General features: G+C 43.5%; 1 protein-coding gene across 1 annotated transcript in view; it reads right to left on the bottom strand.

The window, feature by feature from the left end:
• Positions 1-12,152, bottom strand: part of NBAS (NBAS subunit of NRZ tethering complex) — a 363,078-nt gene that overhangs the window by 16,551 nt on the left and 334,375 nt on the right. The window contains exon 50 of the mRNA XM_045011210.1: positions 3,810-3,954. Within this exon, the coding sequence (XP_044867145.1) occupies positions 3,810-3,954 (145 nt within the window). The remainder of the gene's footprint in view (positions 1-3,809; positions 3,955-12,152) is intronic.

The raw sequence follows: 12,152 nt of genomic DNA, 5'->3' as shown, positions 1-12,152 counted from the left end.
TTGAGAACTAACATTACAGGAACAGATGAACAGCTGTATTGAAAAGACTATAAAGGGTGGGGCAAAATTAAAAATATTACCCCCTTTAAGCCTTTGATATTTTGATTTTCTCCTTCATTTCTGCCAGACAGCAACATACTAAGGAGATTACAGAATGCACATTTAGCAATTTATAATTCTACAAGTCCTTTGTGTCTGGAAAGAACAATTTATCACCATGGATACACCTTTATGTTAGGAAAAATAAATTTTGAGGGTTGTAGGATGCACAACCTGAGTGTAACAGCAAGTTTATAGTGCTGGTAACATTTTATAATCCCATCAAAACCATAAGAGAAGAAGCAGTGCCACAGGGAACAGCATATAACTATAAAAAAGCTTTCAAAAGAATCCCCCCCAGAATCATACTTTTGTACCTTAAGGTGGTGGGAGGAGAAAAGGAAAGGCAGATGATTTAAGTACACTGTTAAACATAATTAGGTACAGTGAGCATTTCTAAAGCCAATGACGAGGAAAATGAAAAGGTGTTTTAAAAACACTGCTGAACTGCTGAATTACAATTTGCTTTCTCACTGAAGTGATTTAATATATTATAGAAAAAATGTAATTAGATGATGTAAATTTGCAGATGCAGTTAATGTAGATATTAACATCATTATTTTTGCAACAAATAAATGTCAGGTCAAACAGGTATTTTCGCCCTTCTACAAAAATGTTTATTATCAACTTGCATCCTTTGCAAAATTTTACTAAGAACACCACATAGTGCTGATAAGAATTACACATAGGCCCCAATAATTCCTTATAGCTAGTCTTTAATGTAAAGCCATATTTAGTACCTTAATCATTGGGAGTATTAATATTGATAATACAAATATACATAAATGAATTTTAAAGTGGCACTATTCATGTATTTTAGACAGGAGTAATAATACACCCTTCTTAAAAAGTAAGGTCCCAATTCAGCAAAGTACTAAAGCAAATGTTTAATGTTAAGCCCATGTTTATATCCCAATGGGAATACTCAAGTGCTTTAAGATAAGTAAGTGCTTCAGTGGTTGGCTGAAGTGGGTTCTAAAGAAACTTATGCTATATTAGATTCAGCCATTCCATAACCTGGAACATTTTAGGTTTAAAGACACATGTTTGAGTTTTTTTAAACATAATTCAAGAACATCCACACACATTTTATGATAATTTGTATAAGACTGCTCTTGAACTACTGACCTTGCATTCTGAGGTTTAGCCCAGGGCAAACACGTATAGTTGAAATACAAAAGGAAAACACAGACACAACCTTAGCTGGATTTCTGAATGTAATGCTAGTGCCATATTTGATTAAAAACTATAAATTGCCATTACTATGCCTTCTAAATCTAGTATATGCTTCTGGCACCAGTCGTTGCCATCAGTGAAAGGCAGCATTTTTTAAAATCCACTTGGCCAATTTGATCAATGCTGTACTGTATATGCACTGGTGCAGAGGGAAGGGAAAATCACTTTGTAAATTTGGCTACTGTGATTTCACATAGAATTCTCACTCCCTGATCTTCTGCATTCAGCATGAGCCATACAAGAAAGTCCACTAGCTCTTAAGATAGGCTTGGGCAAACCTTTTGGCCTGAGGGCCACATCTGGGTGTGGAAATTGCATGCAGGGCCATGAACGTAGGGCTGGGGCAGGGGGTTGGGGTGCGAGAGGGAGTGTGGGGCGTGGTGTGCAGGAAGGGGCTCAACGAAAGGGGTTGGGCAGAGGAGGGGTGCGCAGTGTGGGAGGGGACTCAGGGCAGGGGATTGGAGTGCAGGAGGGCTGAAGACTGGGATGCAGGAGAGGTGCGGGGTGCGGCAGGGGGCTCAGGGGAGGGGATTGGGGTGCAGGAGGGGTGTAGGGTGTGGCAGGAGACTCAGGGCAGGGAGTAGAGGTGCAGAATGCAGGAGAGTTTTGGGGTGCAGGCTCCAGCCTGATGCCGCTTACCTAGAACAGCACCATGGTGGCAGCAGTGCGCACCGGGGCCAGGGCAGGTTCCCTGCCTGCCCTGGCCCCGCACCGGGAAGTGGCCGGCACCATGTCCCTGTGGCCCCTGGGGTATAGGGTGGAGCAGATGGCTCCGGGCGCTGTCCTCACGGGCAGGCACTGCCTCCCGCAGCTCCCACTGGCCGTGGTTCCCTGTTCCCAGCCACCCACAGGGAAGGGCAGCCCTTTGCCCCTCCTCCCTCAGGGGCCGCAGGGACATGGTGCCGGCCGCTTCCTGGAGCGGCAATCCCGCGGGCTGTATCCAAAGCCCTGAGGGGCCGGATCCAGCCCATGGGACGTAGTTTGTCCATCCCTGCCGTAAGATCTTCTCTCCTGGAGGCGTAAGACTCAGAAGTGACAATCATAGAATCATAAGAGATTAGGGTTGGAAGAGACCTCAGGAGGTCATCTAGTCCAACCCACTGCTCAAAGCAGGACAAATCCCAACTAAATCATCCCAGCCAGGGCTTTGTCAAGCCTGACCTTAAAAACCTCTAAGGATGGAGATTCCATCACCTCCCTAGGTAACCCATTCCAGTGCTTCACCACCGTTCTAGTGAAATAGTTTTTCCTAATATGCAACCTAAACCTCCCCCACTGCAACTTGAGACCACTGCTCCTTGTTCTGTCATCTGCCACCACTGAGAACAGCCTAGCTCCATCCTCTTTGGAACCCCGCTTCAAGTAGTTAAAGGCTGCTATCAAATCTCTCCTCACACTTCTCTTCTGCAGACTAAATAAGCCCAGTCCCCTCAGCCTCTCCTCATAAGTCATGAGCCCCAGCCCCCTAATCATTTTGTTTGCCCTCCAGATATGGCATCACCAGTGCCAAATAGAGAGGAATAATCACTTCCCTCAATCTGCTGGTTAGCCTTTTTGGCAACCAGGGCACACTGTTGACATATATCCAGCTTCTCATCCACTGTAATTCCCAGGTCCTTTTCTGTAGAACTGCCGCTTAGCCAGTTGGTCCCCAGCCTGTAGCAGTGCATTAAATTCTTCCATCCTAAGTGCAGGACTCTGCACTTGTCCTTGCTGAACCTCATCAGATTTCTTTTGGCCCAATCTTCCAATTTGTCTAGGTCACTCTGGACCATATCTCTACCCTTCAGCATATCTACATCTCCCCCTAGTTTAGTGTTATCCGTGCACTTGCTGAGGGTGCAATCCATCCCATCATCCAGATCATTGATGAAGATGTTGAACAAAACTGGCCCCAGAACCGACCCCTGGGGCTCTTCGCTTGATACTGGCTGCCAAGTAGACATCGAGCCATTGATCACTACCCATTGAGCCCGACGATCAAACCAGCTTTCTATCCACCTTATAGTCCATTCATCCAATCCATACTTTTTTAACTTGCTGGCAAGAATACTGTGGGAGACTGTGTCAAAAGCTTTGCTAAATTCAAGATATATAAGATCTACCACTTTCCCCATATGCACAGAGCCAATTATCTCATCATAGAAGGCAATCAGGTTGGTCAGGCATGACTTGCCCTTGGTGAATCCATGTTGACTGTTCCTGATCACCTTCCTCTTCTCCAAGTGCTTCAAAATGGATTCGTTGAGGACCTACTTCATGATTTTTCCAGAGACTGAGGTAAGTTCCTCGGATTCTCCTTCTTCCCTTTCTATGTTTAGTAAGTGGAAAGTTACTGATGCTTATCTTGAATAGTTTTTGCTAAATAGTACTCAAGTGTGGCCAGTAGGTCTATATAAGGAGTTTACTAGTGATAGTACATCCACTGTACAAGGTGCAGGTATATTTGCAAGGTACTTTAAGTTACAACTCACCTCTACGGGCAGCATGTGCTTAGTCTCATACAGAGAACGACAGATCTTCAAAATTTCATTTCCCATATCCTCTTTTTGCTCAGTTGGGCATCTCGATAGCATGACTGTCCCTAGTTTCACCCATGGATTATTTCTCATGTATGTGCTAAAAGAAACCCAAACAAACAAGAAAACAAAATTCAGAAAACTGTATTTTAAAAAATTGTGAATAAAAACATGGTATAATAGTATGAAAAAGTGAAAAAGATCTGGGGCCAATTAGGGATCTCTGATTCTAAAACTGCCCCATAAAACTTAGAGCAGCCTTTGGACTACTCTATATTACAACTGTTATGGTCCCTAAGGGACCATATTGCAGCTGTGAATCAGCATAATGGAGCTCTCTCTCTCAACCCCAACATGAAGAATGCTTGGCACAGGTGTGGGCACTGCTGGCTTTACAGCAGCTGAAAATTTCCTTTCATTGGAAGTGGGATTCTTAACTTGGTAGCTCCAGCAAGACTCTGACCTCTTAGTCCCTCTCTCAGGTGATCAGAGAATCCAGCTCCTGATTTCTCAATGAAAAACCTTCACCTCAAAATCACTGACAAAAATCAACACCAAGATCCAAATATGTAAACACAGAAGGAACAAATACATCGTTAAAAACAAACATGCACCCTTTATGGTTGCAAACCCCATTAATTGTACATGTAAATTGGGCAAAGAGGTGAACCATGTACATATGCAACTGGCTATTAATTAATTAATTAATTCCTACCATCTAGCTCTCATATATTGGTTTTCATCAGTAGATCTGAAAGCACTTCACAATCAGATACACCTGTTACACATTTCAAATTGGCCCCCAATTATCCTTTTTTTTATTGCACAGAATTATGCACCATGGTTCTTGTTCCAAAGTCACTATGTGCCATGAGATATATCTACCAGAGCTATTACCTGTCTCATTCTAAGGCAAAAACATGGATAAAAGATATCACTGTGTGGGAAGTGTTGAAAATGCTGACTTTTTAAATGGCAGCTACTGACATGAAGTACTAATGAATGACAATGCAATTAAGGAGGAGGTTACTAAAAAGCTCACATTCACTTCAGAGTGTTAGTGTCGTGTAACTGTGATTTTTGATAACAGGAATAGCGAAATATCACAATTTATGACAATCAGGTCAATGTAACCAGTCAGATTATGCCAAAGACTTCAAGCTCTAATCTATCTATTTTTAGGCACCTAGATAAATAGCCTGAGTTTCGGAGATGTGAAGTACCACACTGAGGTCAATGGGAACTGCCAGCACTCAGCACTTCTGAGGAGCAAAAATTACATTTAAGATTGCAAACTCTTTGAAGGAAATAACTGTGTCTGTAAAGTATCTAGCACACATTGGACCCATAAAAATGATAAGAGTCTCCCCCACAGATACAGTGAACACTCCTTTGGTGTGAGATCCTCTCCCCCTCTCTGGCCCCTTTATGTTGGGAGGAAGGAATGGAGGAGTGTAAAGAGGCTCTAAAACCAGTTCTGCATGGGGGGGAGGATTCCTTTGATCTAGGAACTGAGGAAGGCAGCTGTAATATTGTCCTCCAAGGACCCCCTTACTGGCCTAGCCTTAGGAGGCATGCTGGGGGTGGGAGGAGTGTGTTGGGGACAGAGCAGTAGCACCTAGTACTACAGAGATTCTGGGCAGTGCAGCTGGTGACAGGTTGTCATAACTTAGACAGGCCACCAGGGGGACACAAAGGTGGTTTAAAACCACCACAGGCCCCACTCCCCCTTGACTGTAAGTTGTGTGCTACACCTCTTCAAGGCACAGAGCAGTATCTTAGCCTTGATCTTGAAGAATCAACATCTGCCAACAGATATATTTACTACAGTCAAGAGACAGACTTACCTGTGATGGAGAAAAATATGATCTCCTCATATTAGCAGTGGAAAGCAGGAAAAAGGGTTTATACGTCTTTGAACCTACCTTCCAAGTACACTGGAAGGTTTCAAAATTAATTCAAACTAAAATGGAAAACCACAGTATGATCGACTCAGACCCAATGGAATTGGATTAATTATAAATCACGTCACTCATCGGGCACCTACTGACACACATGCTGTTTAAAACAGCAACTGTGAGGTACCTTGGAAACCTTGCATTGCTAATGTTGCTACTGAGTGGCAATTGGTAAAAAATACAATCATGGACCATAAGCAGTGAACATTGTAGAGCTCCAGTTACTGCTGAAAGAACCAAACAGCTCATATCAAAAGAATCAGGCACAAAAACAGCCCAAGCAATAGACCTGGGGAAGACAACTGTCAATGCCCATTAACCTATTGCTTCCCCTTACCTACTCACAATGTCTAGTGAAAGACGAGCAATACTGGCTTCAGGTGAAGAGGTTATTCTATCCTGATCTGTGTAATAGGTAGAGAGATACTAGTAGTAGTTACATTTGAGTGAGAAATGACTAAAAGCCATTATCTTTATTCTTTCTTGACAACTTAGAGTATTTTAATCAGTCATAGTCAATGAGCAATCACTGCTGCAAGCCGTGGTGCTATCAATACAGTTCCTCCCTTCCTCTTCTTCCAACCTCCTGGGTCAAACCTAGGCATAGTAGTTAATATCGAAAACCACGATGCCAGAATGTGTGCTGCAGCTGCTGCATAACCCACAAGAGAGACAGAGGAAGAATGCTGCAGCTCCATCATTGTCACTGGCTAAATTAATAGCTTATGCTGTGGTTCCAGGATCAGACTCCTGAGTCATCTCAGGACCCATATGTAAATCTGTGGTAGAGATTATCCTCAAATTGCCATGAGGGATAAGCGACAACAAGCTTCTGCTGCCTGATCGGTCTTCTGCTTATGATTCCCTCTGTTCCTAATGTTTTTTTAATCTTTATAGGTGCTGTCTCCTTAGTAAATGAAGAAAAACTCATTTTTTTTCCATTAGGAGAAGGAAACAAGAAAGTCACCCTTCAAAGTGTGGAAGAATTTAAAACAAGAAATGAATAGAAACCAGAACTAGGACTGTAAATTTTCCCATGTCTTTGTAAAGCCTTGCTGCTAAGATAGATGTCTAGTTCTGTGCTAAACTCTTCCCAATATTATAGAACTCATTAGGTTACAGATGTAATAGACCTATAAGGACATACAGACCCATTGTTCTCTCTAGCATATTCTCAAATATTTTGTCCATTTTTGTATTAAAAGCCTGTTCGGAGTTGGAGGATCACAAAGGCATTATTCAGTTAGCAAGAATTTGACATTATGAAACAGAATTTATCATTTGACTTTCATCTTCCTTCTGTTGCATGATGTACAAGTATAATCAGTTTCAAATTCAAATAGGGAAAAATGTGTGTCTCTCTTTTTTTTCTTTAAAGTGAAAGAGGTTAACATTTCATTGCTTGGGCCCTGAATGTGACACTTCTTTGCACAGCATCATCAGTTTTTTCTATGATGACGGTCTTAATCAGATATACCTTCCCAGGTGTTTGATTTTCAAATGGATTGTGACTGGGGATGGATGACCTACCTTGTTAAAAAATAAAATGTGATCTAATCTTCTGATCCCTCAAACCATATCTTTTTGCAAATTCCAAAAAGTTTTGTTCATTTTGGTATGGATTAAAAAAAGGATTGAATGCCTTGAATTCAAAAAGAAGTGCCAAAATATCATAAAAAATAACTCCTATGATATTGCCAACCCTGCAAAAAAAACTCATGAAGCTCGTAAAATTTTCTCCAGAGAGCAAGACGCTTGGATGATTTTTTTAAAAAATGTTTTGTTTTGCAATTCAGCCAGTAGCAGCAATCTGCATATACAGTCAAATCTACTAAATAAATATTTAACATGTCATATACAATCACATCTACTAAATAATTATTAAACATGTCACATAAGGATGTAAAGAGAAAGGAAACATTTAATTTGCCTGTTTAAGAAAATGAGGAACAAAAAACTGCCATTGTAATCTTTCCAAACACATGTGTTGAAACATGAGTCAGGTCCTCACAAAACATGAAACTGGCTTAATCGTGATATTTAAAAAAATAAATGGGGAGTTTCTTTTATTTGTCTACTGGTTTTGGAGTCTTTAGGGCATACTCTGGTCACATTATCAAGGTTTCCTCCTGAATAAGAAGGGCTAGAAATATACTGCTTTTAAAATGAAAACTGTGATTTTCATGTATTCAGAGGAGTCCACAGCTGGGGCTTAGAGGAAAAACACCACATATCACAAAGTTTGTGATAAAATCCCGAGATTCGGTAACACCGTATTGTCCCTTTAATAAAGGAGTGGGGGTAAAACTGAACAAAAAATAAAATAAAACACAGTGACAAAATCCTTCTGAAAAGCGTTAGGCAATTGCAAAGAAAAAGTTGCTGAACGTTGAACCGTAACTGGGAGATCTGAACGTGACACAGTATGCAAGAGACAGGAGATACATGTAGGCAGCCAGAACCAAATGTTTGGGAGCTCCAGAAGAGGCAAACTGCGCGACAAGGAATGATTGCTATATTTGGGTGATCAGTTTTCCTTTTCAACCCAGTCAAAAATTTGTTTTTACTAGTTTCACCACTCAAAAAGAAACGATTAACCGCTCTGTCCAAAAGGACTGCCTGTGGAATTACCAGCACAGCCTAGGTTTTCTAGAAGTAACATTTCAGGAACAAATGTAATACAAAGCTAGACTGCAGGATTAACTGGTATGTGAGTATGAAAAGAGGCAGAGAAATGAAGTCCCAATGGTTGTAAGGAAAAGAGGACAGGAAATGCCTGCAGCCTTTCCAGAGACGCTTTGAGAGGAACTCTGAGCACTGCTGTCAGTGACCACTTGGGGAGAGACGAGAGAAAGTGCAGACTGACAGGCCTGAAGGAAGCATAGATGATGATATATTTTTCTGATCATCTGTGAACCTAGACCACACCAAAAACAGTTATCTATCTTTCATAACTGTTGTTCTGTGAGATGCGTTGCTCATGTCCATTCCATGTTAGGTGTATGTGCGCCCATGTGCATGGCTGCCGGAGATTTTTCCCTTAGTGGTATCCATAGGGCTGGCTCTGGTGCTCCCTGGAGACTCGTGCTAATGTGCCGGTATATGAGCCACCGCCGGCCCTACACCCTCAGTTCCTGCTTGCTGTTGACTCTGACAGTGGGGAAGGAGTGTGGATCATGGAATGGACATGATCAACACATCTCGAAGAACAACAGTTATGAAAGGTAAGTAACCATTTTTAATTCGAGTGCTTGCTCTGTCAATTTCATGTTAGGTGATTCACAAGCAGTATCCCTGGAGGTGGGCTCAGAGTTCACCATCATGCTCTGCTGAAGCTGCTCTGCTGAAGCTGGCATCATCCCAGGCCTGCTGGGTGACGGCGCAGTGGGACGCAAAGGTATGAACCGCAGACCAGGTCGTGGCTCTACAGATACCCTGGATCGGTGCCTGCGTGAGGAAGGCTGCTGCTGATGCTTGCGCTCTGGTGGAATGGGCAGTCATGATGGCTGGTAGTAACACCCCTGCTTGTTCATAGCAGAATCTGATACAGGCAGTTATCCACGAGGAGATTCTCTGAGTGGACACAGGCAGACCTTTCATCCTGTCCACCACTGTGACGAACAGCTGCATTGACTTATGGAAGAGTCTAGCCCTCTTGATGTAGAAGGCTAAGGCCCGCCTAACATCAAAAGAGTGTAACCGACACTCCTCGTTCATCTTGTAAGGCTTCGGAAAGAAAACCAGCAGGAAGATGTCATTATTATTGTGGAACTGTGACACCACCTTAGGTAAGAAGGCTGAGTGGGGCGCAGCTGGACTTTGTCTTTGTAGAACACCATATAAGGGGGTTCAGATGTCAATGCTCTAATCTTGGAGACCCTATGGGTCAAAGTAATAGCCACCAGGAAGGAAACCTTCCACAAGAGGAGCAGCAGAGAACACTAAGCCAGCAGCTTGAAAGGAGAACTTGTGAGCCTCGATAGCACCAGGTTTAGGTCCCAATGAGGAACGGGATCATGAATCTGTGGGTATAGCCTGTCCAGACCTTTTAGGAACTTGATTGTCATGTCGTGACCAAAGACTGATCTGCCCTGGACAGGAGGGTGAAAGGCTCTAATGCATCAGAGACCGAAGTTACTCATGGGAGCAGAGCTACAAATGGGACCCCTTCCAAAACAGCTTGTGGTTCTGTCCACTAAGCCAGAGATCACAGGACGAATGATGGAACTGCGACCACTAAGTCCAACTCGTGTCTGCTGGGAGAGAAAACCAATGCCAGTCACGTCTGTAGAGTTCTGAGCTGTAGCCGCGTGTGTCAAACCACATAGGTACATGCTGCCATGTGAACCAGCAGCTTGAGGTATACCTGGGAAGTCGTGCGTGGGTGGGCTCTGACATGCTTGATGAGATCCAACATAACCCGAAATCGGGGCTCTGGCAGGTAGGCTCTGGCGTGGGTGGAGTCAAGTAGTGCTTTTATAAACTCTATTCTTTCAACTGCGGTCAGAGTTGATTTTTGTTTATTGACAAGCAGGCCTAGATCCTGATGTGTCTTCCACCAAAGAAAGGCTGTGCTGCCCTTGGGCCTGTGACCTGCCTCTGACAAGCCTGTCATCAAGGTAGAAATAGATTTGAACACATCTGCACCTCAGATAAGCGGCCACCACCACCATGCACTTTATGAAGACCCTCAAAACAGACGACAGGATGAAGGACAGTGCTGTGAATAGGTAGTGGCACTGCCCCACAACAAAATGGAGGAATCTCCTGTGGCCATGGAAAACCATTATCTCTGAAAACTTGTGGCGATGGGGGAGGTCCCAGACGATTGGAAAATGGCAAATATAGTGCCCATTTTTAAAAAAGGGAAGGAGGAGAATCCAGGGAACTACAGATGGGTCAGTCTCACCTCAGTCCCCAGAAAAAATCATGGAGCAGGTCCTCAACGAATCCATTCTGAAGCACTTGGTGAATCCATGTTGACTATTCCTGATCACCTTCCTCTCCTCCAAGAGCAAGTCATGCCTGACTAACCTGATTGCCTTTTATGATGAGATAACTGGCTCTGTGGAAATGGGGAAAGTGGTCGATGTGATAAACCTTGACTTTAGCAAAGCTTTTGATACGGACTCCCACAGTATTCTTGTTAGCAAGTTTAAAAAACATGAATTGGATGAAGGGACTATAAGGAGGATAGAAAGCTGGCTACATCGTCGGGTTCAATGGGTAGTGATCAATGGCTCAATATCTACTTGGCAGCCGGTATCAAACGGAGTGCCCCAGGAGTCGGTTCTGGGGCCAGTTTTGTTCAACATCTTCATTAATGATCTGGATGATGGGATGGATTGCACCCTCAGCATGTTGACAGATGACACTAAGCTGGGGGGAGAGGTAGATACACTGGAGGGTAAGGATATGGCCCAAAGTGACCTAGACAAATTGGAGGATTGGACCAAAAGAAATCTGATAAGGTTCAACAAGGACAAGTGCAGAGTCCTGCATTTAGGTCAAAAGAATCACATGCATAGCTACAGGCAGGGGACCAACTGGCTAAGCGGCAGTTCTACAGAAAAGGACCTGGGGATTACAGTGGATGAGAAGATGGATATAAATCAACACTATGACCTGGTTGCCAAGAAGGCTAATGGCATATTGAGCTGCATTAGTAGGAGCATTGCCAGCAGATCAAGGGAAGTGATTATTCCCCTCTATTTGGCACTGGTGAGGCCACATCTGGAGTATTGTGTCCAGTTTTGGGCCCTCCACTACAGAAAGGATGTGGACAAATTGGAAAGAGTCCAGTAGAGGACAGTGAAAATGATTAGGGGGTTGGAGCATATGACTTATGAGAAGAGGCTGAGGGAACTGGGCTTATTTAGTCTGCAGAAGAGAAGAGTGTGGGGAGGTATTTGATAGCATCCTTCAACTACCTGAAGGGGAGGGGGTTCCAAAGAGAATGGAGCTAGGCTGTTCTCAGTGGTGGCAGATGACAGAACAAGGAGCAATGGTCTCAAGTTTCAGTGGGGGAGGTCTAGGTTGGATATTAGGGAAAACTATTTCACTAGGAGGGTGGTGAAGCACTGGAATGGGTTACCTAGGGAGGTGGTGGAATCTCCATCCTTAGAGGTGGTTTAAGGCCCGGCTTGACAAAGCCTTGGTTAGGATGATTTAGTTGGGGTTGGTCCTGCTTTGAGCAGGGGGTTGAATTAGATGACCTCCTGAGGTCTCTTCCAACTCTAACCTTCTATGATTCTAAGACAGAAATATGGAATTAGGTGTCCTTTAAGTCAAGGGTGGCATACCAGTCTCCTGGATCCAGAGAGGGGATGACTGAGGCCTG

The sequence above is a fragment of the Mauremys mutica genome, chromosome 3 (genome assembly GCF_020497125.1).
Source record: "Mauremys mutica isolate MM-2020 ecotype Southern chromosome 3, ASM2049712v1, whole genome shotgun sequence".
Taxonomy (NCBI): Eukaryota; Metazoa; Chordata; order Testudines; family Geoemydidae; genus Mauremys; species Mauremys mutica.
The sequence above is the reverse complement of the archived record's forward strand: the minus strand, read 5'-3'. Positions and strand labels throughout refer to the sequence as shown.